This window comes from Carlito syrichta, unplaced genomic scaffold, assembly GCF_000164805.1.
Source record: "Carlito syrichta isolate Samal-C Ts95f unplaced genomic scaffold, Tarsius_syrichta-2.0.1 Scaffold303343, whole genome shotgun sequence".
NCBI lineage: Eukaryota > Metazoa > Chordata > Mammalia > Primates > Tarsiidae > Carlito > Carlito syrichta.
The window spans coordinates 450,569-477,905 of record NW_007247439.1 but is presented as its reverse complement, the minus strand read 5'-3'; the positions used below and the strand labels follow the sequence as shown (position 1 = coordinate 477,905).

Here is a 27,337-nt window from a genome sequence, read left to right as displayed (position 1 = left end):
GGCTGAGGCAGAAGGATCACCTGAGCCCAGCAGGTTGAGGCTGCAGTGGCCATGAGTGTGTCACTGCACTCCACGCTGGGTGACAGAGTGAGATTCCAACTCAAAAAAACAAAAACAAAAACAAAAAACACTTGTTTGCTGATCCACTAGCACATACCAGGCCGTGGGCATGTCTTTCCTGTTCTGGACAGGCTCGCGAATGACGGCATAGCCCTGCTCCATCCTGCAGCCCTTCCTCAGGATGGTACAGGGCTGTGAAGGAGCGCGCCCTGGGCCTTCCCTGACTGCAGAGTGACACACGTGGGGGAGAGGAGGCCCCAGCATCTTATCCACCGCAGAAACAGCCCCCTTTCCGCCTGGCCACTTGCCTAACCGCTCATGGAAGATTTCACAACCTTCCGAGTAACACGAGATGCTGATGATACGGCTTGCAAGCTACTTCCGCTCTTCACACACTCGTGTCTGTTGACAGTCTCCAGATGTCCAGTTCGGGGACAGGAGAGTCGAAGGTCTGAGGAGAAGCGGTGGGGCCAGGCGTGAACAGCACAGAAACAGTTCCTGACACTGCGGCACCGTGCTCAGAGCCTGTGAGTGCCCACGTCATTATGATCAGTTACGATGACGTCGGATGAGACTGTGCCTCCTCCCAGCGCCCCCCATCCCTTCAAATCAGTCAGAGAAGTTCCGTGACTTCTCTTCTCCTGCTTGGTATGCCGTGGCGCCTAGCCAGAGAACACTAAGACTGCCTGTCCAAAACCCAGCTTCTAAGATCTGTCAGTATCATTCAATATTGTCTTGGCCCCAGTTAAACTTTCCCAAACTACACTATGAGACTTTTTTTTTTTTTAATTTTAGAGACATTTTGTTGCCCAGCCTGGAGTGTAGTGGTACGATCATACTTCACTGCAGCCTTGAACTGCTGGCCTCAGGCAATCCTCCTGCTTTAGTCTCCTAGGTAGCGGGGACTATAGGCACACGCCACCATGCTAGCCTAATTTTTAAAAAATTTTACTAGAGTTCGTGACCCGCCTGGGCAATTTGGTGAGACCTCATCTCTACAATAAATCAAGAAATCAGCCGGGCGTGGTAGCACGCGCCTGTAGTTCCAGCTACTTGGAAGGCTGAGGCGGAAGGATCGCCGGAGCCCAGCAGGTCAAGGCTGCGGTGGCCGGGAGCGGCCACTGCACTCCAGTCTGGGCGACAGAGTGAGACTCCAACTCAAAAAAAAAAAAATTTTACTAGAGATGGGGTCTTGCTATGTTGCCCAGGCTGGTCTCAAACTCCTGGCCCAAAACCATCCTCCAGAAGTGACCTCCCAGAAGTGCTGAGATCACAGGCGTGAGCCGCCACGCTCAGCCCAGTCCCGACCTTTTGTTTGAATTAATGGCGAACCTCCTTTCCCTGAAGGCTGTGCCTGTTGGTGGGAGGGCTGAGTCCGTCCTCCCTCTCCGCCTGCCGCCACGGCCGGGCCTCCCTGAACCTTCTTCCCTTTTCCAGAGCTCACGTGCTGCGTGTCGGACTGAGCCGTCCCCGTCTCATCCTGCAACCCCAGCCTTGCTGCACTGCCCTGCTGATGTTCACAGTCGTGCCTGATGTTCACAGTCACAGCCCCGCTCCCAGGACCTTTCGGTGGGGTCCCCCGCGTGCTCCCCTGAGGCCGCGGGGGGCAGGGAAGGAACCGTGGATGTGCACGTTCCAGAGCTGCGTCTCCGCCCGCTTTCTTTCAAGAGACCTCGCTGTCCCAGCACGGGCCCTGCTGGGAGTCGTGGGCTGAGTGGCCTCCCACTTCCGCAGCCTCCTCCCTCCATGGCCCGCGCCCCCCCCAGGCTCCTGGCAGCCGGGCCGCCCTGCATGTGTCCGCCCTGCTCGCCTCACGCTGTTTAGTCATGCACGGAAGGGCCGTGGCACCGCTCTGAAGGGACTTTCCTAGGGAACACGCCAGTGTCTATGCAGGTCCCAGTGCTTCCCTGTCCTCTCCGTGACCGTCGCTCCGCTTTCCTCCGTAGGCTTTTAAATGGGGGACGTTGCTGTCACCCTGCGTCCTGGGTTTGACCCTCTCCCACTCCTCAAGGCACAGAATCACCCCAGCTTCTGACAAAAGGAATCCGTGAACATGCCGTCTGGATTCTGTCATCAGAGAGAGGCCTGCGTCCTGCTTGGCTCTGCTTGGTGTCAGACGGCTCCAGCCAGAGCAGGTGTCAAGTGTGCCAAGCGTGTGCACGTCACTATGACAAGCCATTTGCCCTCTGCCCTGCCCTCTCACAGCCAGACCAGCCGAGACCCTCGGTCGGTGGGGCCCATAGCGGCCACTGTGTCTTCTTGTAAGCAGATAGACCGGGGGTTCAAGGCGTGAGCTGCGTGTGCAGGGGTGAGTCTGTGAGGACTACACCCTGACCCCCACCCCTGTAGATCCCCGACCCACGAGCACATGGGCCAGCCCCAGGACACCTGCCTCCTCCACTGGCTCGGGCCATCCCTGTTTCCCGCCTGCCCTGGGCGCCAAGCCCTCGCGCTGCCCACGCTGCTGCCCCCTGCTCACGCATCAGGCCCGATCAGCCCCTGAGCATAGGTGAGTCTGGCCATCCCCTGCCCTCCACAGGGCACAGGGTCATGGCGCCAGGAAAGGTGATGGGGCCCGACCTCCCTGCCGTCTCTGAGCTCCCAGGAGGCAGATCACGCTGAGCCGAGATGCCCCTCAATAGCCGGGTTGCTGCAGGATGGAGTGGCTGCATTAAATCGACCCTGGGAAGAGGGAGGTGACACAGAAAGGCAATGGCACTAGTCCGAGTCCTCATGGCCCCAGGCTGTTCCGCCCTGCAGGGAGACCGTGTCAGGGTGGAGGGTGGCACCTGGGGCTCCTCCAGCCTTGTGGCCATCCCGGCTTCTCTTCTGAAGAGTCGCCTCCCACCTGGGGCTCCTGTTCCCACCACTGCCAACGCTTGGGTGGGGCCCCCAAGCCTGGGTCCGTGTCAGAGGCGCTTTGGGAGATGGCTGGAGGCAGCAGGCGTCCCCCCCAGGGCTTCCACCGAAAAGTCCCTTCAGCCAAGGCCCGGGGAGAGGAGGTGGCCACTGTCTACGTCACATGCCATGTGGCGTTTCTTCTCTAAAGAGAAGGACACGATGCTGCCTGGCCCTTCCCTGGGCTTATTGCCACCCAGAAAGGGAAATGTCTCCCTCCCCAGCCCCTTCCTTCCAAGCCCCCTTAAGCGGTGACTGCTGACTGCAGGATTGATCAGCTGCCCGTCACTCTGCCAGCTCCCCTCTCGGCCTGCTGGGAGAGACCCACCAGGCAGAGAGACTGGGGACAGCTGGGGCCAGGCCGGGCCTGAGGGCGCAGCAGGGAGCCCCTGCAGTGCCAGCTGACCTTGGCTCTGGGGAAGTGCTGCCAGCTGGGGGCCGCAGGCACGTAGGAGCAGGATGCTGGTCCTGTCCTCCCAGAGCGATGATGTTGACTGAGATCTGACGCTGTCACGCTGTGTCAGGAAACCACCCCCTGCCCCCCGGCATTCTGATGGCATCCTCCAGGGAAGGGGGACAGATGCCAGGGCGCCTCTGGCCCCTGCCTCTGCCGTTCTGAGCCTTTGGAGGTTTTCCCAGCCACCCCCTTGCTGGTAACAGGTGTTGCTGTGCTTGTCAGCGGCCTGTCACGTGGCTCAGCAAGCATGTGGGTGGGCATGCATGGACTGTCTGCACAGTCCGCAGCAGACATGTCCCCTCGGGCGGGGTCATAGCTCTGCAGGGTGTCTGCTTCTCCCTCTGGGTCACCGCCTGCCCAGCCCTCATTCTTATGTTTTTTATTTTATTTTATTTTTTGAGTTGGAGTCTCACTCCATGGCCCAGGCTGGAGTGCAGTGGCTCGCTCACGGCCACCCCAGCGTTGACCTGCTGGGCTCCAGCGATCCTTCCGGAACTACAGGTGCACACTACCACACCTGGCTTATTTTTTTAGTTTATTGTAGAGATGAGGTCTCACCAAGTTGCCCAGGCTGGTCTCGAACCCCTGAGCTCAGGCAGTCCTCTTGCCTCGGCCTCCCAAAGTGCTGGGATGACAGGTTTGAGCTACTGTGCCCAGCCCCAGCCCTCGTTCTTAAAGGTGCATGAGAGAAGGCGCACTGGAGGTCCTTGGGGTGGGGATGGGGGGTCTTGGCATGCCTGTCAGCACTGCCTGTGCCCGGCAGAAACCACTCGGAGCACTCGAAACGGGGGGTTTAATCCAGCGGTTTGTGGAACTCAGAGACAACGAGAGCTGAGAGGCAGAACTGGGCAGTGCAGGCAGCACAGGGATGGGGGCAACCGTGGGAGGCTGCCGCCACCCCAGGCCGGCTGGACACCGCGGGGCTAGGCCCGGGGGTCTGGGGGCAGGAAGGGCCGATGTGGTGGGAGCCCGAGCCTCGAGGAGCCGTGGCTGCCGTCAGAAACAGCCCCCCAGGCAGAGAGGGGTAGAAACGGCCTCGCCCCTCTCCTCCTCTGCCCTCTACTTCCTGCAGGTGCCTCCACTGGGGAGCCCAGCCAGAAGCCAGCTCCCTGCAAGCCGGAGACAGGCCACCCGCAGGGCCACCCCCTGCCTTGGAGCAGAGTAGGGGCCCTGAGGGCCAGCTCGGGGTCGCGTCGGGGCCTGGGGCTTGTGGCCCGCCGCCTTCCTGAGTCCCTGGCCAGGACAGGGAGGAGCTGCCCTGGTGTCTGCAGAGTCGGTGTCCTCGCCTGGAGAGTGCCAGGCGGGGGGCAGTCTTCACTCCGCATCATCATCACTCTGTGCCCTTGGGGGGATTTAGCTTCCCCACTGCCCCAGGAAAGCCGTGTCCCCATTTTCTGTGTGCCCGCCTGTCCCCTGGCCGTGTCTGGTCTTCCCTGCCGGAGAGCCCTCACTGGGCATGTGTCACGAGTGTGAGCATTCCCAGGACCGTCCCTTCCGAGCGTGAGGCCACAGTGTGGACTGTCTGCAAGGAGATGCCATCCACTAATCCGTTTGTACCATGTTTCCAATAAATTCCTGGAGATGATGCCTGGCTCTGTGCCGCTCTTTACCAGACGGGGCTCGGCTGTCGGGCCCTGCACGTACACCCCAGGCCTGGCATTGGCAGGGCTGGTCCCCGGTGCCTCACGCCTGTCCTCTCTGAGGGCCCTGGGGGAACAGGCAAGCTGGTCTGATGTCTCTCTAGCCGCACCGACACCCTCAGGGGCCTTTCCCTGGGGTCCATATCTTCTTGGACACGGAGGTCTCATGAGGTCAGGTCACCCCAACAGGTGGCCTTTGATCCTGTGCCCCAAGCCTGGAGGTGTGAGGAGCAACACCCACCCACCCCCAAAGCGATTCCTGCCCAGCTGTGGCCAGCGCCCGGGTCATGGGGACATGTGCGGGGACACTCAGGATGGTGCACTGTAGAAGCTGCCTGTGTGTGTAGACTCTGCCTCACCTGCTGAGCCAGGGCTGCTTTGGGGGAGGGTAGAGTGTGGTTCACTTGGGATCCCTCCAGCCTGTGTTTGTGAAGTATGCATGTCTGGGGCCCTTGTCTGCTGGACTTTGTGAAAGATTAAAAAAAAGCAGGGGGGTGGGCACAGGGGCTCACACCTGTAATTCCAGCATTTTTGGAGGCCGAGATAGGAGGATTGCTTGAGCCCAAGAGTTTAAGACCAGCCTAGGAACATAATGAGATCCTGTCTCTACCAAAAAAAAAAAAAGATTAACTGGGTGTGGTGGCGTGTGCCAGGTAGTCTCAGCTACTCAAGAGGCTGAGGCGGGAGGATTGCCTGAGCCCAGGAGGTTGAGGCTGTGGCGAGACACGGTCATGCCACTATACTCCAGCCTGGACAACACAGTGAGACCCCCGACTCAAAAAGGAAATTTTTAACTTGGAAAGCTGAGATGGAAGGATTGCCTGAGCCCAGCAGGTTGGGGACATGTGCGGGGACACTCAGGATGGTGCACTGTAGAAGCTGCCTGTAGACACTCATGGTTGGTGCACTGTAGAAGCCAGGCGCACGCTACCACACCCAGCTGATTTTTTTATTTATTGTAGAGATGAAGTCTCGCCAAGCTGCCCAGGCGGGTCTCGAACCCGTGGGCTCAGGCAGTCCACTCACCTCAGCCTCCCAAGATGCGGGATTACAGGCTGAGCCACCGAGCCCGGCTGAGGCCTTGTATTAAGACTTCTTACCCTGACTCGATACCCCTCTGTAGCACAGAGTGTCACATGCCCCGTCTCTCTGGGGGTCTGACCCTCAGTCCCATGGCAAGACTGGGGTTTTATGGTCAGGCTTCTAGAAGGTTTCTTCTGGCCGCCCTAGGGACACCTGGCTGGAGATGTTGGCGGGAAAGGTACACGACCTGGCCTGTCCAGAGCTCCAAGCTGCTTGCTGGTGGCCTTTTGTGTGGGAGCTCGTCTTCCTAGGGTCCATGCCACTCCCTCCCTCCGTCCTCACCCCGAGAGCCAAGGCTGCTCCTTCCACCCTAAGACCTGGTGAGATAGCTCCATCCTCCCAGCCCAAGGAGTTGTCCTTCTACCTCTTGGGGACAGACCCTCCTGCCACCCATATGCTGGATCCCCCCCCACGCCTGAGGGCATTGCAGTGGAATGTCCTGTCACAGGCCAGACTGCCACTTCCTAGCTGTGTGACCTTGGGCAAATTATTCACCCTTTTTGTGCCTCAGTGTTTTCATTTGTAAAATGGGATGTGAGTATCTACCTCAGGACTAAAGAAATTAGGTGTGTCGAAGGCTTAGGACAGGGCCGTGTTTGTTATCGCTCCATCAACCACCCCACCATGCTTCCCATCTCTCCCCTCCCCTCCTATCACTAGATTTAAGTCTCTCCAGCCAGTTTGCGAAATAATAGAACAGTCAAACCGCCGAGACATTCGTCCTCCACTTGGGCTTCACCTGAAGCTATCGTCTCGTCTCGTTACTGGCAGACGTGTTGAAAGACAGCAGAGTTGTCTCCAAGACATCATTTGTCACTAATGCCCCAACCCATTACGGTACTCACCGCTTCCGTCCACCCCGCCCTCAACCACTCACCCATGGCTGCCGGTAAAGTCACTCATGACCTTCGGATCACCGAATCCAGCAGGGTCCCTTGGCACCCCCTTAGGGCTTTCTGGAGCAGTCAAAGCTGTCGTTGTCATGCTCACCCCTCGTCCATTGACTGACTCCTTAGTTCCCTGCCCAGAGCTAAGTAACCTTCAGATGTGGCTTGTGGGGACTTTTTCAGATTTTTTTTCCGGTGATAATTTCAGATATGGTGGCCGTCGTCACCTGGGTCCCCTTCTCCATTTCTCTCCACCGCAGACAGACGCTCTTTCTTTAATTTAGCGTTTATCGACCCAGCGCGTGATTGTATGTGATTTTATGCATATGAATAAATCCATAACTAAGAGAGAACACATTCTGCATGTTATTAAATCTCACGCGATGACAGCCTATTGCTTCTTGAAAAGCTTTCTTGAAAAACAGGACCAGACAATGTACTGTTCGTCCAGGGTGTCCATCCAGGGCGCTAATTGACCAGCCCATGTCAGACGTGCACTCCGGTTTTCAGATCAGCTTTCTGCGGCGTGTAATTAGGAACCACTTCTGAAAATGCTCCATTCTCGGACGACGCTCTGTCTATTCCTACAGGAGGCACTTTGCAGACTGTCTGGGTACTTTGTGTTTGGCTTTTGCCTCCATGAAAGATGGTTTTATTCTGTTCTTTTTAACGGGCAATCTCCCTGCTTGGGCAAAGAGATTCTTGATTTCTTTCGTGCTCATTTTTTTCTTGCTGCGGTCCTTGATTTTTTTTTCCCACTTAAAGGGTTTTTTCTTAGTGTTTTTCTGAGTCATTCCATGTGTGCCCATTACTTGTAGGGTTGTTTTTGAGTTAGAGTCTCACTCCGTCGCCCAGGCTGGAGTGCAGTGGCACGCCCACGGCCACCCCAGCATCGACCTACTGAGCTCCGGCAATCTTTTCGCCTCAACCTTCCAAGTAGCCGGAAGTACAGGTGCACGCTATCATGCCCGGCTAACTTTTATTTATTGTAGAGACAAGGTCTCACTGTGTGGCCCAACCTGGTCTCGAACCCGCAGGCTCAGGCAATCCTCTCGCCTTGACCTCCCAAAGTGCTGGAATTACAGGTTTGAGCCACCACACCCGGCCTGGTAGGGGTTTTTTCAGGATAATTCTTGATTCCACAATCTTGCTATAAGTTCGACTCCCCTGGGTCAGAAGAAGACCCTGAAATCCTCCTGCCAGTCCTGAGCGTGTTGCTGTTCACGCGTGCCTGGGGGCCTCCAGGTTCCCTGCCCCTTGTCTGACCCCCAGATCTGTTCCACTGCCCGTGTCCTCAGTGTGTCACCCACAGGACCGCCATTGTGTTCTCCCGGGCTGTGCCTTCGTGTCCCGGCCTCAGTGCCTCTGCTTGTCTTCAGGCCCTTGCTTGGAATACAGACGTGTCCCCTCACCAGTCCATCCACGCTGTTGCTGGAGTAACTGATCAAAGTGCAAACAGATCACCATCTTCGACTTCAGTACCTCGTGCGCACCCCGCCCTGCCACAGGGGCTTGTCTGCAGGACCGCCTGTGCTCCTGGGCTCGGCACACCTGCCCTTCCTGCCTGTCCCCTGACTCTGTGTCAGACCTGCCTGCCCCCTCTCTGACCTCAGGGACCTCCGCCCCACTCTCCGGGCCCCAAGTCTCCTCAGAGCTCTGTGCCCTGATCATGCTCTTCCCGGTGCTGGGAATGCCGTTCCCTTCTCTGCTTCCTCACCCTCCGGGATCCGGCCATGAGCATCCCCTCCGACACCCCAGGCAGAGATAGCTCTTTCGACCCCTGCCCTCGGGGTGTGCGACCACCAGGAAGACCTTTGAAAAGACCAGGATGGCCTCTGACTGGGTTCATTTGCAGGTCTGTCTGCCCAGGCTTAGCTTGGAGGGGTTCGAGGTCAGATCAGCACTGTCTGCCTTTGTCTCTCAATGTCTGGCCCGTGGAGGGTGCCCAGTAAATGCTGGGCGAGCTGTCCCTGCTGCAGTCACAGCCCTGCCCATTCGCCCCTGCACGGGAGTCCCTGGGGTAAGGCCGGGCATGCCATTCAATCCACCCCCAGTTGGCAGCAGGTTATAGGAGGAGAAAGAAGAGAAGCAAAACAGGATGAGACGCTGCCCAGCCTCACCCCGTGAGTGCAGCCCACTCCAGGGGCCCAAGGGCCCTTTGGAACCCAAATGCTGGAAACAGGGCCTCTGCCCTGTCTGCCTCCAGCGGGTCTTACTCTCCGCAGGCACTGCTCCCTAGGCTGTAGAAAACCCTGCACTAAGCAGTTTTCTTTCTCCTCCTCCTCTTCCTGCTCTTCTCCTGGTGCCACATGATAACGACCCTCCTCGCTTGCAGCCCCTGGATATAGTTACCTCCAGCTCCTGGAGTCGGGCAGTGGCCAGGATCGCTGGTCCCCTTTGCAGATGGAGGACTGAGTTTGGAGAAGGGTTCAGCGGGTCGAGGCCAAGGTTAGGACCAGGTAGCTCCACCTCCACGCAGGGGCAGTGTGAGGGCAGCCTGGAGCCTGCTTCGTGGGGGCATGCCCAGGCTTCCTTTAGAGAAGGCCTTGTGAAGGAGGGTGGGGACAGCGGCGGCGTGCCCAGTCCGTCCGCGAGGGAGCAGGCCTCGACCTCAAGACGAGGGGCAGGGAGCCTCCCGGGCAGGCTGGGCGCGTGGGCCTGGACCCTGTGACCAGCGTCCACCCAGGACTCCCCAAGGGCTGCCTCAGCTTTCTCCCTTGGCGTGGGGAAGTCTATGAGCCACCCTCTCAGGTGGGGGAGGCAGGAGGGCGGAGCCCAGATGCTGAGAGGAATGGGATGGGAGGACTTGGTGGGAGAAGGACCCAGGGAAGAGGAGACGCAAGAAATGGCTCCCGGAGCTGCCCTGAACCAGGCACGCACTTTCAGGGCAGAGACGGCACTAGGAGAGAGGTGACCGTGTGACGTGTTGGTGCCCTGGGCAGGCTCCACAGGACAGAGCGTGTGTGGGGCTTTCCTGAAAGCTCTTGCCTCGGGCTGACGTTGGCCTGGCTGGGGCTTGGCCCTCAGAGGCGGGGTGCCTCCAGGGTGGGCAAGACAGCAGTGGGAGTGCAGGGAGCCGGGCCGTGGGGAGCAGAGAGACAGAGAGAAGCAACCCCGGAGGGCACCCAGGCAGGGGTGTCTGAGAGCAGCAGGTGAGTTTTCAGCGGACGTGGGTTGGAGATCCTCAGTGGCACAGTGCTAGTGTTCACGAGCCCCCCACCCCCGTCTCCCACTCCAGCTTTTCCGCACGCTCCTTGATGCCATCTTCCTGGGCTGCGTGACACTCCTGGGCCTTTGCTTCCGGAAGTTCCTGAGGACTTTAGCAGACGCAGCACATCCTGTCCGTGACATGAGTGGGTTGGACGAAGCGGATTAAAACTCCAAGGGATCAGGTCCCCACCATCAAGCCCTGTACCTGTGACCTGAGGTCCTCACCCGGGAGAGCAGTCCTGCCTTTCGGGATAGGCCGGGGATGCCCAGGGGCCCTGGGAAGGACAGAGTCTCACAGGAAGAGACTGCTGGGTGGCTTCCACGCTCTGCCCCAAGTGTCCCTTTGCCTTGGGACACTCACTTGATGCCTGCTGACCTGCTCCCAGGTTGGACCCAAAGACACCGATTTGGTTTTCAATGTCTGAGACAGGCCTGCATTTTTAAAAAGGATGTTTATTAGTATAGAAAGGGACAAGCTGGTGAGCACAGAAAGTGCAGCTGTCGAGTTCCCAAAGCAAGACTGCTCTTGAGCGACGAGGCTCTGACCCGAGATGGGGCCGGGCGTCGGCCCCGTCGGAGTCAGTGTGCCCAAGAGCCCCTGCCCGTCTCCACCTGGTGACACGCTCTCTCCTGCACTCTGGGTATGACCTCCTGGACACTCTGTGAAACCCAGGCGATTTTCTCTCCCTGCCTCCGCCTCGGCCCAGCTACCAGCCTGCAGACAGACATCCCTTGTCCCTTGTCCAGTTGGTCGAGGCACCCTGAGCTGGCCTTGGCCCTCCAGGCCAGAGCCCAGCAGTCCTTACCCCTGCGGCCCGCAGGGACCCTCGGTCATCCTCGGTCCTGGGAGGAGCCTTCCATTTCCAGGGAGACCTCAGCCTGCATTTGCAGCTTCCCAGAGGCCTCCGCCTTCCTGGAGGCCCCCTGCCGCCGCCGCCCCGAGGGCTGGTAGGAGCTCTCGTCACTGGCTGGGCCCTGCCAGCCCCGCGAGCAGCCCAGCAGGGCCCGGCTCTGGCGGAGGAAGCTGGGACTGGAGAAGCAGTAGAGTACGGGGTCCAGCGCGCTGTTGAGGTAGGTGAAGGCCAAGGAGCTGTGGAACAGCCGCGAGCAGACGTCCAGGGCGTGGCAGGCGGACAGCCGGAAGGCCACCAAGGTCGCCGTGCCAAAGACGACGCTGGGCAGGAAGCAGGTGATGTAGACGGCCACCACCACAGCCAGCACGCGCATGGCCCTCCGCGGGCCCACCTGGCCGCCCAGGCCGCGGCGCCGGATGGTGAGCCCGATGCCCGCGATGGTGAAGAGGATGACGGCCAGCGGCAGGAAGAACTCTAGCAGGTACAGGGCCTGGTGCCAGCGGCTGGAAGCTGAGGGCTCCGCGCCCACCCTGTAGCTGAGGCAGGAGCGGCCGGGCTGGGACGTCAGCAGCAGGTGCACGTTGAGGAGCAGGATGACCCCCCAGACGGCCCCGGCCATCCGGGCAGCCGCCCCCACGGAGGCCCGGCTCAGCGCGTGGTGGGGCCGCGCCACCTTCAGGTAGCGATTGAGTGCGATGGCCATGAGGAAGGCCACGCTGGCCGTGCGGTTGGTGGACATCAGGAAGAGGTTGGCTCTGCAGGCGGCGTCCCCAAAGCGCCAGGTCTCCTGGGAGAGATAGTAGTCCACGCGGAGGGGCAGGTTGCTCAGCAGGAGGAAGTCGGCGGCCACCAGGCTGACCAGGAACACCGTGTTCGACGTCCAGGGCCGCGTGCGGACGCAGAAGACGAAGAGGGCCAGGCTGTTCCCCGCCAGGCCCAGGACAAACTCCACGGCCAGGATGGGTGCCAGGAAGGCGGCCACCAGCGGGGAGGACGTGGGGTGGCAGGGGAGCCCGGCCTCTCCCGAGGGCCCCCACCCTGCCGTGGTGAAGGCGGAGGCAGGGGAAGAGGGCGGGAGAGGGAGGGCGGAGGACGGGGAGAGAGACGGAGAGCTCAGGTTACGGGATGCCATGGCTGCCGGGGCCAGGGATCCCAGCGAAGGTTCTGGAGTCCTCTGCCCCTGCCGGAGCGTTCGGGCCTGAGTGGGACGCACGTCACTATCAGCCGGCCACCACAGTGACACAACATCCTGGGGTTTTCATCAGCGTCTTGCAGCCACTGAGAGACACGCGGCCTTCCTGTTTGCCAGCGAAGGGGAGCCCGGCGGCCCGCCCCCTCCCACGTCCCCTCCTGCCTTCTCTGGACAAGGTCTCTGAGCCCAGCCTGGGGGGCCACGGCCCTGGCAGAGAACGTGCAGGGATCAGCAGGGGCAAGATGGAGCCCAGAGAAACCCTGAGGTGGGAGGAAAGTCTGGCTGGGTGAGAGGGGAGAGTTTGCAATCCTGAGCGGCTGCATGTTTGCTTGTCTGGAGGCGGGTGACCTTGCCTGATGACCTTGCCTGAACACACCTCATTACACACACAGGCTGGCTGGCCATCTCCCTGGCCCCACCAGCTTGGCGGCAGGAAGTGTGGAGAGACAGGCAGGGAGTCCGTCCAGACCTCCTCCGTCCTGCCGTGGCCTCGAGGGACCAGGCCTGTTTGCTTCTCTAGCCTGCTGTCTACAACCTCCTGTTGCTCCCAGATTCCTGATGGTTTCAAGGTGTGATGGTCCCAAGTGCATGTACATGATGGAGTAGGTACTGCAGGCAGAGCTCAGCTGCCAAGATCCCACGGCCATGGCAGGGGGACCTAGGGATGTCTCCCCGAAACAGAACCATCCTGGCAGCCCTCAGTTTCCACCCCCTCCCCGGCCCTTCTCCCAGCGTTCATTGCAGAATGGGGAGCCGGAGGCTGGGGCTGACTCCCCACGAGGTCCGAGTCCTGCTGTCCCACAGCGAGGAGTCTTCATGAGTCTGCAGGGGGTGGGGAGGGGGTGGTCCTGTGGGCAGATGAGGGCCTCAGGCTCCCAGGAACCTGGATGGCAGGGCTGAGAGAGGGGAGGGACAAGGGACGCTGTGGCTGCTGGCGCCAGGGCCTGGCCCCGCCTACCACCTCCTGGCTGTGGTCAGCAGTCTGTCACGTGCCACCAATTCCGCCCAGGCCTCAGGTTGGGTTTCAGGCACCCTGGCCACCGGCCTCTGCCCTGCCTGGTCAAACAGGCTGCCACCACAGGATGGTGAGACCGCCCCCTCCGAACTTTACGTGCAGACGGGCCTGGGTCGGAAACAGAGCTGTCCAGTTTCTAAAACTCTCTAAGCCTCATCTGTAAAACCGGGGCTACCACCCTCTTGGAGAGTGGTGATGATAAAATGAGATCGTTTGATCGTTTATATAAAAACTTCTGGGGTGTTCCCTGGCACAGAGCTGGTATTCAGAAACACAGGCGAGATCTAATTTTGATTATTTTCTGCCTGGGATTAGGCCTGCCCTCTGTACTAGGGTAAATTCTTCTTGTGGCTACTTGTACTCCGACCCAGGGTCTTCTGGAACATTCTGTGTTCTCAGCTCCTGCACAGAGCAGTGTTGCTGCAGTCCCAGCACGTGCCAAGTCTCCATCCCTGGTCCCCCTGGACCGTTTGTGTCTGGAGGAGGCTGCTGGGGTTTTTTCTTTGTTTGCGTTTTGAGTCAGAGTCTCTCACACGTTCCCAGGCTGGAGTGCAGTAGCACGCTCACGGCCACCACAGCCTCGACCTGCTGGGCTCAGGCGATCCTTCTGGCCCAGCCTTACAAGTAGCTGGAACTACAGGGGCATGCCACCACACCCGACTAATTTTTTTTTTTTAATTGGAGTCTCAATCTGTCGCCCAGGCTGGAGTGCAGTGGCATGCTCACGGCCACCGCAGCCTCGATCTGCTGGGCTCCGGTGATTCTTCCGCCTCAGCCTTCCAAGTAGCTGGAACTATAGGTGCGCGCTATCACGCCCGGCTAATTTTTTATTTATTGTAGAGAAGAGGTCTCGCCAAGTTGCCCGGGCTGGTCGCGAACCCGCGGGCTCAGGCAGTCCACTTGCCTCGGCCTCCCAAAGTGCTGGGATTACAGGCTGAGCCACCGAGGCTGGCCTTTTTAAAAAAAAATTTATTGTAGAGATGAGGTCTCACCAAGTTGCCCAGGCTGTTCTCGAACCCTTGGACGCAGGCAATGCTCTCACCTCCATCTCCCAAAGTGCTGGGATTACAGGGGTGAGCCACCACACCTGGCCTGGTGGTGTTTTTTCTTTGCTTGCGGGAGAGAAAAGTTTTGGGGGTTGAGAAGAAGGTGAAAGTCCATCGTCCTTCAGGGCTGAGGCCCTTCCAGCAAATCAGGTCCTCCTCTGCCCCCAGGGGAGTGTATGAAGGTAGTGAGCCACCAGGCTGGGAGGAGATAGGGTTCAAGGTTCCTTTTCTAGAGGAAGCTTTGCATCCAAGCAGGGACCTGTTGTGGCCAGGTGTAGCTTCAGTTACCCCCATATATACACCTCACGACTTCTCGGTGGAGTCCCAGGGGCTGAGCCCAGCCTGACCACTACTGCCTGGGGCCCTCCGGCATTCCTGGATGCCTATAGCAGGCCCAGGGAGCCCTATGCATGATGGGGGGTTGGCATGAGGCCAGACACACCCCTACTGCCAGGCTCCTGGCATTTCATATGCCCCTCTCCGGGTTGATCAGACTTTGGGTATTGACAGGGCTTAATGCCAGTGTGGGCATTTTGTGCTTTTATGTATTTCTAAGTTTTCTACAGTTAGCACAGATAATTTCTGTTATGGGGGGGAAACGCAATTGATGCTATTCTTTTTGGTTTTTTTGTTTTTGAGTCAGAGTCTCATTCTGTCGCTCAGGCTGGAGTGCAGTGGCATGATCGTGGCTCACTGCAGCCTCAAACTCCTGGTTCAAGTGATCCTCCCTCCTCAGCCTCCCACGTAACTGGGACTACAGGTGTGCATCACCGCGCCTGGCTAATGAGAGGCTATTATTTTAAAGTTATATAAAAAAGAATAAATGGGAACAAAGAAAGAGGTGGGGGGATGACGTCGGCTGTGCTCCCAGGACAGATGCAGAGGCACTCATGGATCGGGTCACACATAGTGAGAAATGTCTGTCCACAAGCAGTGACACCCAATAACAGGATCCCCTCAACATGCCCACAGTCACCGGTTGCCACTACAGCCCACACGGTCACAGGGCAGCACGTGGCTGCCATCGGTGACCACTTGTGTGCATGCAGACATGGGCATTCGTTTCCCAGGCTGCCTTTATTGAGGACCTTCTTGGACGGGGAAGGGCTGCACTGAGCCCCTGGGACAGAGGGGAGGGTTGGCTAGGCCGCAGCGAGCGGGCCACATGGCGGGATCGGCGGGGCAGTGGGCTGAGGCTGGTAAAGGGGAGGGGGGGCTGCTGGCCCCCGGGAGCCTGGCATCGGGCTGAGAAGGGCAGAAGGATAGTGACAGTGACGTCCTGGGCCCAGCGTCAGGGACACAGAGGTGCTCAGCCTTGGCACACAGAGGGGCAGTGGGGCTGGGAGAGGTGTTTGGCAGGGATGGCGCTCGGGCACACTGACTGCCTTGGCTCCAGAGCAAGACGGTCACCCCAGTGGCTTCTTACGGGCGGGGTCCTGGGTCACAGACAGGGCCACAGAGCCCTGTGCTCGCTCCCAGGCATACCTGGGGAGACAAGGATGGGCAGGGGTCAGAAGAGGCTGGACCTTGAGGATCCCAGGGGAAGGAGGCGGTCCCACCGTTGGGGAAAGCCCTCCCCGTGCACTCACGAGGTCCCAGCTGGCACCAACAGGCTGTCATCCGGGGCCAGGCTGAGACGCTGCCCCCTCATGGTCACCACGGAAGAGCCCTCCTGAGGAAGAGTAGGAAGGCCTCGATACCTGTCTGTCTGAGGGTCCCTGAGTCTGCCTGGAGGTGGGGTCTGGGAGGAGGCCCCACCACGGGGCCCAAGGCCCGGACCCCGTCTGGTCCCCTCTGTGCCACCCTGTCCCAGAGGCTCCACTTGCCAGCTGCCACAGCCACACGTCCACGTCCTGCCTCGGGCCTTCACTGCTGCCTTGTCCATGGGCGATCACCTGGTGGGAGGTGACACGGAAGCTGCCGTGGGAGATGGCCTTGAACCAGGTCCCCAAGACACCAGGCCCGAGGGGAGCAGGGTTGGGCCCATAAAAAAGCCCCATTGTCCTCTGGCGAGCAGAGATCAAGACCTGGAGGGAAGGCTGCCCCGACTGGAGGCCGTGGCCACGGGGGACCCGGGATCCAACGTGTCTGCCCTTCCTGTGCACGCGCACCTGTGGTCTTTCTGATGTGTGCTCACGTGAAGGCGCAGGACGCACTGGGGACACAAACGCTCACATCAGCCTCCCCCAGGGTGGCCACTTCCCTTCCTCCATGAGACATGAAGAGTCTGGCCTCGAGAGGAGGTGGGGATCACGGACTGAGGCCTCTGACCCTCATAGGCCTGGAGCCTGGCGCTTCTGTGCTAGCCACGCCCTGCTGGCCCAGACGGGACCTGGGGACTCCTGGGGGTGTTAACGGAAGCAGGAAGGGACAGGGCGATGAGGGCCGGGACGCAGGGCAGGTGGCTCAGGCTGAGTGCCGCTGCCCGCAGGTGGAGGCAGGGAGGCCTCCGTGGTGTACCTGCTCTCATAGCTCTGCAGGCTCTGGGCGTCCCTGGCACCCCAGGGCGGCAGCCAGCCTCTAAGGGAGGCCTGTCCCTGGGAGTCCCCTCCATGGGGTGACCGACTCCGGGCACCCGGGAGGCACCTGCCTGAGTTGTCAGGCGTGAGTGAACACAGCCTCCTCGCAGGCCTCTCCGCTCAGCTCTCACCAGGACTCGGAACCTGCGCAATCTGCCCATTGCATGGGCGCCCCACTCCCCCGCCCTGTACCCCCACTCTGGCGCTGGCCAACCTCAGCTGCTGACAGTGCCAGGCTGTGTCAAGCCTCCCTGCCTGTGTCCATGTTTCTCTTTCACCCAGAATGCTCTTTCCACCTTCCTTTTACAAACCCTTCTACTAGCTTTGACATGCAACTTGCCCATCACCTCCTCCAGGAAGCCTTCTTTGACTTCCCTTTCAGTGTGGGTTCCTCCTATAGCTTCCTATGACTTCTCTATGAAATAATAGATCACAAGATTGTGGCAATTGTTGATTAACGTGTCCGTCTCCTTGAATAGGCCGTACGCCTTTTTTTTTTTTTTTCAGTTAGAATCTCATTCTGTCGCCCACACTGGAGTGCATTGGCACGCTCACAGCCACCACAGCCTCGTCCTGCTGGGCTCCGGCGATTCTTCCTCCTCAACCTTCCAAGTGGCTGGAACTACAGGCGCACGCTACCACGCCTGGCTTATTTTTTAATTTATTGTAGAGATGAGGTCTCGCCAAGTTGCCCAGGCTGGTCTCGAACCCTTGAGCTCAGTCAATCCTCTCACCTCGGTCTCCCAAGGCCAGCCACTGTGCCCGGCCTCATACACTCTTTGAGGCAGTGACTCTATCCTATTCTACCAAAGCCTGGAACATCATAGTCACTCAAGAAACACTGGATGAAAGGTCAAATTTGGGTCTCTGCTCTTCTCCTCCCCACCTTCACTCCCAAACAACTCTCTCCCTTCTGGTTTCTGAGGCTGTGACTGGTCGAAGGCTCAGGAATTCCTAGCAGTCAGTGAGTGATGCAATCCCCTGCTCTGAAAGCAAATCAAGATTGCGTGGGACCGCACAGCCTCCAGAGACCTGCCCTCAGCAGCGCCGCAGTTCTCTGCATCAGGCAGGAGGCAGGAAGGCCTGTGCCCACACGTCTACAGCCTCCGAAACGCCTGTGAGTATGTGAGATCCGTCCCCATTTCCCGGGACTGCTGGTGGCCCACGGCTGCGTTACCTGGGTCTCATAGGTGTCCCCAAACAGGCTGAGGGATGCGCTCGCCTGCAGCTCTCTGCGACGGCCGTCCAGCCAGGCCTCCAGCGACATGGGCTCCATGATGGAGCGAGTGCTCAGAGGGAACGGCGGCTCCTTGAGCAGCTGGTCTGCACCCGCGCAGGGCTGCGGTCAGTGTCCTCTGGGCCCGGCCTGCCCAGCCCCAGCCGGCCCGGTTCCCAGGACCCCAGCGCTCTGTCACTGGGATTCGCTCTGAGCCAGCTCAGGAGCCAGACAGGCACGTGAGGGGCATGATTTTCCGCCCTCTTCTCAGCATCTGAGACCTGGGCAGAGGACTCACAAAGAGACCCCTGGCACCCCGGGGGAGACCCACCCAACTCTGGGAAAGGGGGGGCGGGGAGAGAGGTGATCCCAGGCCTTACCAGGGATGGGCTTTCCTGTCTTATACTGCTCAGAGTTGAAAAACCTGTGGGCGGGGACAAGCAGGGAGGAGGAGGGGTGGCCAGTGGCATGCATACGCGTGCGTGAACACACACACACACACACACACACACCACTCACACTCGTGGGTGTAGGAGCCCACGCATGCCCGCGGGCACTCACACAACTTGTCCTTTCCCTCCCAGCCCCGTGGGGCAGCCTCACCCCTCCCCAGTGGGAACCCCCTCACCCAGGAGAGACTTTCTCCCAGGACAGCGGCGGCCAGGGGCGGGGCTGGGCTCACTCCTGGATGATGGGGGCCAGCTGCGTGCCGAGGTCCTCGCAGTAAAACCACTTCTCAAACAGGACGTCCACGGAGTCCCCTACGTAGTACCTGCCAGGGTAGAGGCCAGACAACCCTGCTCCCCATCTGGACGGCGTCAGGGCAGCCTCGCTCAGGTCTGGCTCTGCCCGGGGACGTCCCGGGCCTGGCCCCGCAGCGCCGGGCTGCCGGCGTCTCCCCTGTTAGCGCAGCCGAGTGGCGGTGCCTGGTCGCTTACACCTGGCTCTCCAGAAGCATCTGTGTCCCCAAAGCAGGGTGGGAGGGGCTGCTCTCCACACCTTTCACATAGCTGTTCCCAGATCCCCAAAACAGGCCAGTTGCAAAGCAGGTGGCGCTTGGAAGGCTCAGAGCAGCCGGGCAATTTGGAGGGGTTACACAGCCCGTAAGCGGCAGAAGCAGATCAGGCTCAAGACAGCCTTAGAAACTCAGGAGCGGCCAGGCGCGGTGGCTTAAGCCTGTCATTCCAGCACTTTGGGAGGCTGAGGCGAGAGGATTGCCTGAGCCCACGGGTTCGAGATCAGCCTGGGCAACATGGCAAGACCTCATCTCTACAATAAATCAAAAAAGTCCGGGCGCAGTGGCTCATGCCTATAATCTTAGCACTTTGGGAGGCTGAGGTAAGAGGATTGCCTGAGCCCACAGGTTCAAGACCTACCTGGGCAACTTCATGAGATTTCATCTCTATAATAAATCAAAAAATTAGCCAGGCATGGTGGAGCGTGCCTGTAGTTCCAGCTACTTGGAGGGCTGAGGCGGAAGGATCGCTGGAGCCCAGCAGGTCGACGCTGGGGTGGTCGTGAGCGTGCCGCTGCACTCCAGCCTCCAAATCAAAAAAAAAAAAAGAAAAGAAACTCAGGAGCATCAAGTTCCAGCGCTCATGTTTTCCCAAAAAGAAAGCTGAGGCTGAATCTGAGAACAGGGCCAGGGCCCGGATACTCTGCCAGTCTGTGGTGTTCTAGGTCAGACTGCCCAGAAACTGAAGGATCCACAAGACGGAGAATGGTTCCCAAATCAAGGTTTCTTCTTTTCGGAGGTCAGGCTTGCCTTTAAGAATGGGAGCAAAGCTCTGGGCCTCTTCTCCAGGCTGAAGCCTTCGCGTATGCACATAGAGCCTTCGGAAGACCCCGGAGCCCACTCCTATCCCCATACCCACTCAGCGAGCTCTTCCCCTGGGCTGAGGAGTGTCGGGCTGGCTGGGCCCGGCCCCAGGCCCCTGTGTGCGCAGCACATGGCAGGGGCCAGGAACATCTGTGAACTGAATCTCTAATCCTTGGGTCCCGTCCCAGGGCCAGGCCGGCCGTGTCTGCTCGTCGACCCTGACCCAAAAAGAGCAGTGGTCCTGATGGTCAAGGGCTTACAGGCTACTGGGCAACCCCAGCCACCCGGCGGCCGGAGTTCCACCCGGGGATGGGGCTGGCCACCGACAGCCTTGTAACTGGACTGCAATGTCCTCCAGGAATTGCCTCCGACTGGCATTTAATGTTGAGTCCCTGCTTTTATTAAAGGTCAAAAGCAACCAGATGAAATCCGTTATTGACTTTGCCGTAAAATGTTATTGAGGACACAGTCGTCTCATTAGAGATTCCCTAGATAAAGCCCCAGGTGAGAACTTTTTTTTGTTTTTTAGAATATAAGGCCATGTGTGTCTGTCTCTACTATAGACTGTCATACAGTAGGTTGTTATGTGGCCATTAACATTATGCTTTTTGAAAAGCTTTAATAGTATGAGAGCCAGGCGCAGTGGCTCCTGCCTGTAATTCCAGCACTTTGGGTGGTGAAGGCGAGAGGACTGACTGCCTAAACATAGGGGTTCAAAACCAGGCTGGGCAACTTGGCGAGACCTCATCTCTACAATAAATCCCAAAATTAGTCGGGTATGGTGGTGCGTGCCTGTAGTTCCAGTTACTTGGAAGGCTGAGACGGAAGGATTGCCTGAGCCCAGTAGGTCAAGACTGCGGTGGCCGTGAGAATGTCACTGCCCTCCAGCCTGGGCAACAGTATGAGAAATACTTGTGAGTGTCTTTTAAGTAAAACAAACAAAACTCAAACTTTCCCATGCAATGTTGTAAGGTGTAGATATACATAGAAAAAAGCCAGCATGGAAATGTAAGCACTTTATTAGGTTTAGTTGGGGGCATGACAAATAATTTTTTTTGTTTCCTCACCCCCCTTTATTTTTGAGTTGGAGTCTCACTCTGTCACCCAGGCTGGAATGCAGTGGCACGATCACAGCTCACCACAGCCTTGACCTCCTGGGCTCAGGTGATCCTTCTGCCTCAGCCTCCTGAGTAGCTGGAACTACAGGTGTGCACCATCACACCTGGCTAACTTAATTTTTTTTTTCCGTAGAGACCGGGTTTCATTATATTGTCCAGGCTGAGGAAGTATTTTAAAAATGTCCAGCATATCAGAAGATGTGGGCTAAAGTATCCTGATCCGGGTAATGTGATAGGAAACTTAAAATCTCTTAGTTAAAAAATACAAAAAAAAGGCCAGGTGTGGTGGCTTATACCTGCAATCCCAGCATATTGGGAAGCCAAAGCAGAAGGATCGCTTGAGGCCAGGAGTTCGAGACCAGCCTGGGCAACATGGGGAGACCCTGTCACTACATTTTTTTTTTTTAATTTATTGGACGTGGTAGTCCACATCTGTAGTCTCAGCTACTCGGGAGGCCGAGGCAGGGTGGATCACTCGAACCTAGGAGTTCGAGGTTGCAGTGAGCTATTTTCATACCTCTGCTTGCCATCTGGGCAACAGACTGAGACCCTGTCTCAAAACAAAGAAAAATGTAAAAAACAGTGTCACACCACTGCACTCCAGCCTGGGCAACAAAAAAGAGACCCTAGCTCAAAAATATATTTATAAATATACCAAAAAAACAAGTTAAGATTTTTGGAAAGTGTTTGTTCCCCAGAGCAATAGTTTGCTCTTCTTATCCGAGGACACCAAGTGGTGATTGATCAGAAGCAGGTGAGAATCCAGCTAGAGAGTCGGAGTGTCCCTGCTGGGCCTGCCGGTCTCCTCCTGGGTCCTGCCTCACACGCCTCCCTACTGCTCCCCCTGCCACCCAGCGCCAAGTTCCCGGAAACACTGATCCAGCACAAGAAGGGCTGTGAGTTGCCCTCCCTGGCCCCGGGCCTTCATCTGCAAAACGTGGATGATAACAGCATCTGCCCCATAGGGTTGCGGGAGAATGAAATGGCAACCACACACCACCCTCAGCCGGTGGCCTGGAACGTGGCAGGTGCCACCCAGGTGTGAGTGCTCGAGTGGGGTGAGCTTAGCTGGAGAAACAGGCACTGGCCGAGATGCCCAGCTCTGGGGAAAGGCGGCAGTGTGCTGGCTGCACAAAGGGGGGCGGTGGGGGAGTCTGACTGTGGCACCCCTCCCCACTTTCTGCATCCCACTCCTCCAGGCAGACCTCACGCAGCAAACATAGGCGCGGATTCCAGCCAGAGGGTCATTGGGTTGAGTGGGCTACCAGGGGGTCACAGGAACAGAACCCACCTCTGTATCCTCCTCCTCCATCAGCCAGCAAATTCAGAGTCTCCACCGCCTCTGCTGCAAAGTCCTCTGGCCCTCTCAGTGGCCAGGAAGTGCTTTCTTGAGTCTAGCTGGGATCCTTCCTTCTGCACCCCTCTGTTGCTTGCCCCTCCCTTGCCCCAGCCCCCCAGACAGAATTTACCTGAGCCCGTCCAGCTCGGTTTTCAGCCGCCTCCGCTCAACCACCAGCCCCGTGGTGTTGGCAAACCTCTGTGGTGAGTGGGGCACCCCGGCGGGCAGGAGGAATATCTGTGGGGTGGACACAGGGTGCCCAGCAAGGCTGCGACCCCTCCCGGAGGCCTCAGAGCCCCCAGCATCCTGGGCATCCCCCGCTGACCCACCGGAAGGCAGGGGGCACTGCTCCTCCACCCTGGGCCTCCGTTCTGCCCGGCATCTACGCTGGGGACGGAGGGAATGCTGGGCTGGGCTGAGGATGGGGCAGCTGGAGGAGGGCGTGCCCAGGGCAGGGGGAGGAGAGGCAGGGAGGGTACCTCGGCCGGGAATAGGATGGGAGGGCTGGGGGATTCCAGTTGTGGTGGCTTTTTGCCTCCCCCTGCCTCCCCCGGGGTCCAGTCTCACCTCTCCCTGCCGGATGACCACATCCCGATGTTTTCCTCGCTCCAGGACCCGGAGAACCATGTCCCCTTCCAGCTGGTAAAACACCTGAGGGACAGCAAAGAGGCTCGGACCCTCCCCACTGGCTCTTCCAGGTCCTTGGCGGCTGCCTCGGCCCTGAGTTCTGACCGGGAAACCTGAGAAACTTCCCGAGGCCTCAGAGTATGAGCAGCGTTGTCACTCCTGCCCTGAGGTCCCATGCCACCGACAGGGAAACACACGGGGTCACGTCTCAGACACGCAAATGACCACCAGTGGCTTGGGGGCAGGTGCCGGGTGAGATGCGCGCTGGACTCATTCAGTGACCAGCAGCCAGGTAAGGGACCCACCCATTTACTGCGTGCCAGGGCCCGTGCTTAGCACTTTCCTATCTGAAACCTTCACAACCACTCCATAGGTGTCGATTGCCCCATTCTGCAGATAGAAACAAGGAAAACTGGGGCTCAGAAGGTAAAGCATCCACTAAGGGAAACCAAGCCGAGCTCAAGGGGGTCTGCGTCCACTACTCACGAGGCATGAGTTGACACAAACCTTCTGAAGGGCACCTCCGTGGTGGCATGGCAAGCCTCGCCAGTTCACAGCTCTGCAGGGACTATGGGTTTCATGGGATACAGGACCCTCAGTGCTAAACCTGGGAACGTTCTGGCTGAATCAGGATAGTGGACCACCGTGTGCACCTTTGACCTCTGGGATGTGGCCTCGGTCAGTCAGAAATGGTGTGGAAGCCGGGCTCGGTGACTCAGCCTGTAATCCTGCGCCTTTGGGAGGCTGAGGAGAGTGGATTGCCTGAACCCACAGGTTCGAGACCCGCCTGGGCAGCGAGACCTCATCTCTACAATAAATCAAAAAATCAGCCGGGCGTGGTAGCGCGCGCCTGTAGTTCCAGCTACTCGGAAGGCTGAGGCGGAAGGATCGCCGGAGCCCAGCAGGTCGAGGCTGCGGTGGCCAGGAGTGGCCACTGCACTCAAGTCTGGGCAACAGAGTGAGACTCCAACTCAAAAAAAAAAAAAGAAATGGTGTGCAAACATGGCTACCTAGTGTTGTGCAAATATGGCTGCTTTATTGGAGTGTGCTGTTAAAAGCCCTCAGCCCTGCCAGATTGCTGTGTGCCCTTGGTCAATTCAGTTAGCCTTTCTGTGCCTCAATTTCCTCATGTATAAAATGACAGTATCCACTCAGAATGTTGCTGTGAAGACTGCCTAGGATACAGTTCACTTATGTACCCAGCACACGGTAAACACTCAATAAGCCCCTAGCTATTAATATTATTAATGGGCCCAGCCATGGTGGTTCATGTCTGTAATCTTAGCACTTTGGGAGGCCAAGACGAGAGGATCACTTGCGCCCAGGAGTTCAAGACCAGGCTGGGCAACATAGGGAGACCTTGTCTCTACAGAAAAATTGAAAAATTAGCCAGGCATGGTGGCATGCACCTACAGTCCCAGCTACTTGGGAGGCTGAGGTGGGAGGATTGCTTGAGCCTAGGAGTTTGAGGCTGCAGTAAACTGTGATCGTGACACTGCACTCCAGCCTGGGCAACAGAGTGAGACCTCAACTCAAAAAAAATAATAATAATAATGAGGGTAGGAATTGCAAAAATAATGCTAAGAAAAATAGTAAGCAAAATTAAATATTTGATGGTAGATTCAAAATATGGAACATTATGCCGTCATTAAAAGTTATGTGGGTTTTTTTTTGTTGTTGTTGTTTGTTGGAGTCTCACTCTGTCACCCAGGCTGGAGTGCAGCGGCATGATCACGGCCACCATGGCATGCACCACCACACCTGGCTAATTTTTTTATTTATTGTAGAGGCGAGGTCTCACCAAGGTGCCCAGGCGGGTCTCAAAACTCATGGGCTCAGGCAATCCTCTCGCCTCAGCCTCCCAAAGTGCTGGGATTACAGGCGTGAGCCACTGTGCCCGGCAAATTATGTTTTTGGATAACTGTTAATAAGATGAGAAACGGAAAATGAAAAAGTTATTATGTTAAAGAAAGAGTCAAAACTGCATCCAGCAGGGTTTTATGTTTTTTTATTTTTTTGAGTTGGAGTCTCACTCTGTCGCCCAGACTGGAGTGCAGTGGCCGCTCCCGGCCATCGCAGCCTCGACCTGCTGGGCTCCGGTGATCCTTCCGCCTCAGCCTTCCAAGTAGCCGGAATTACAGGCACGCGCTACCACGCCCAGCTAATGTTTTTGATTTTATTGTAGAGATGAGGTTTCACCTGCCCAGGCGGGTCTCGAAACCGCGGGCTCAGGCAATCCACTCACCTCAGCCTCCCAAAGGCATGGGATTACAGGCTGAGCCACTAAGCCCAGCTCCAGCAGGGTTTTAATTTGCAGCAATACCTGCAGGACACGGCAACCTGGTCACAGTGGCCTCCCTGAATGGTGGGATTATGAAGGAGATAGGCCTTTTTCTTTGTTTCTCATGTTTTCTATATTGAGCAGTTACCATCATTATTCAGAATGACCCAGAAACATTGTTTTATACAAATAAGAATAAAAACTACCGGCAATTCAGAATGTCCCCATCCCCCAAGCTGGGAGGATGCATGGCGTGTGTGTGTGTGTGTGTGTGTGTGTGTGTGTGTGTGTGTGTGTGTGTGTGTGTGTGTTCCTTTTACATTGGGGGAGAGAAGGAAGGGCCTGCAGAATTCTGGGGAGGGAACCACAGCCCTCGGGCCCTGCAAATAACAGGGAAGTTGGGAGGGGGGAGTCCGGAGTGATCTTTTGGACCGAATTCAAACCGTTTGGGGGCAGACTAGGAGATATCAAGAATCATCAAACAAAAATATCAGAAGGAAGCAGGATTTTCTCGGCCTTGTCCCCTGGCCAGAGCCTTCCCTGTGATGACGGCAGACCTGGCCCAGAGCAGAGACGCAGAGACACAGATCACTGAACAGCAGAAAATCCCCAACAGCTGTGGGCAATCCAAAGGGAATTCGGCTCCGTTTGGAAGCGAATGATGGTTGGGGGCCTGGGGCGAGCTGGAAGATTAACTGTACCGGTCAGGCAGACACTGGCTAGAATGAGGCTCTGAGGCCTGGAAAGGCCTTTCTGGCAGTGGGCAGAGCGGGCCGAGGGGCGAGGACGTGTGCACACTGGCAAAGACTGTCTCCCGGTACGCTTAAGGGAGCAGGCTCAGAGGAGCGTCGGGCCGCGTCCCAGATCCCATGGTTAGGACGAGGCAGCGAGCAGCCCGAGGTCCTCTGCCGCCCACCGGGCCCCTTGGCACCGCACAGACTGGGGTAGGTGAAGTGCATGGGTGGGTTGGCGTTGCCCCCACCGCTGGTGCTCAGTGGGAGGAAAATTGGGCTCAGTTAGGAGTTGTGATTTGAACCCAGGTCTGAGGGCCGCCCCTGTTCTCACTTTTCAGGAGGAGCCTGGACCCTGGGGCGCAGCCTGGGGTCGCCCCAGGCTCCGGCTGGGTGGGGACAGGTGGGGTGGGAGGATGCTTGCCCTCAGTCCTGATGCCTCCCAGAGACCGCCCTCGCCTCCCCTTTCCCTCTGAAGGGTGGGACCGTGTTGTCACAAATCCACCTCCGGCTGAGTTCCTCCCTGGCATCCTTCCAGGGAGGACACCTGCACGGGCCAGCCCTCCTCATTTCCAGCCACCAGCTGAGTCAGGGCATGGGCTGGCCCCGGCCCCCCAGGGGACACTCAGCCCGGAGAGACCTCAAGATGAGATGGGGTGAGGGGCAGAGGCTGCAGGGAGCGGGGAGGGAAGGAGACAGGAGAGGTGGGCACTGAGACCAGGGCTAGCAGAGAAGGTGGAAGCCTCTGGAAGACAAGGCTGGCCGAGGCAGGCAGGAAGGACCCTGCAGCCAGCTGTGCCCCCCACCATGGCCACCCCAGACCCCCCATCTCCTCTTCGTAGCTGTTACCACTGTCTTCCCCACAGAGCTCTCCAGTGGGGCGCGTTTGCGAGAAGGGGGTGGCCGGGAGAGACGCACGAGCCCATGGAGGGGTGAGAGGTGAGGGGCCTGCGTTTCTACTCGGCCAAGGCCGCTCCCCACGGGCCTGGGCCCATCACCCCTCTGCCAGCGTCAACCCAGCGGACACATTAGGAGCTGAGTGAGCGATTCTCCAGGGCTAGCTGCTGTCCCTTCCGCTGCGGCCCAGATGTCCGCGATGGGGACAGAGGCTGATCCTCAAATCCCTGGAATCAGACTCCCCCAAGAGGAAGGGGGGCCCCCCGCTGAACCTTTTCCATGAGAGACTCTGTGTCTCCCCTTAAGGGGGTCTAGCGTTCCCTTTTCATTTTTCTCTGGTTTGTTTACTCTGGGGGGAAATGCAGGGAAGTACAGTTCAAAGTTCAAGGTACAAAGGGGTGAACCCCGCCCCCCCCCCGCCGTCACCTGCCCAGTCACAGAGCTCCTA

At 58.2% G+C, this 27,337-nt stretch overlaps 3 protein-coding genes across 4 annotated transcripts in view; 1 reads left to right on the top strand and 2 right to left on the bottom strand.

Moving 5' to 3' along the window:
• The window catches only part of MTA3 (metastasis associated 1 family member 3), a 135,422-nt gene extending 133,159 nt beyond the window's left edge, over positions 1-2,263 (top strand). For both annotated transcript variants that reach the window (XM_021712546.1, XM_021712547.1), the window contains one exon: positions 1,498-2,263. In XM_021712546.1, the coding sequence (XP_021568221.1) occupies positions 1,498-1,523 (26 nt within the window). In that variant the 3' untranslated portion in view covers positions 1,524-2,263. The remainder of the gene's footprint in view (positions 1-1,497) is intronic.
• An 8,803-nt stretch (positions 2,264-11,066) lies between these two features.
• On the bottom strand, positions 11,067-12,337 carry OXER1 (oxoeicosanoid receptor 1). Its single transcript, XM_008058449.2, is given in 2 exon segments — positions 11,067-12,214; positions 12,217-12,337. Coding segments are annotated over 2 exon segments (1,269 nt in total).
• A 3,411-nt stretch (positions 12,338-15,748) lies between these two features.
• Positions 15,749-27,337, bottom strand: part of HAAO (3-hydroxyanthranilate 3,4-dioxygenase) — a 17,028-nt gene continuing 5,439 nt past the window's right edge. The window contains exons 3-10 of the mRNA XM_008058447.1: positions 22,921-23,004; positions 22,484-22,590; positions 18,760-18,849; positions 18,458-18,501; positions 18,039-18,184; positions 16,169-16,237; positions 15,932-16,014; positions 15,749-15,827 (exon numbers count right to left, since the gene is read on the bottom strand). Of these exons, the coding sequence (XP_008056638.1) occupies positions 15,749-15,827; positions 15,932-16,014; positions 16,169-16,237; positions 18,039-18,184; positions 18,458-18,501; positions 18,760-18,849; positions 22,484-22,590; positions 22,921-23,004 (702 nt within the window). The remainder of the gene's footprint in view (positions 15,828-15,931; positions 16,015-16,168; positions 16,238-18,038; positions 18,185-18,457; positions 18,502-18,759; positions 18,850-22,483; positions 22,591-22,920; positions 23,005-27,337) is intronic.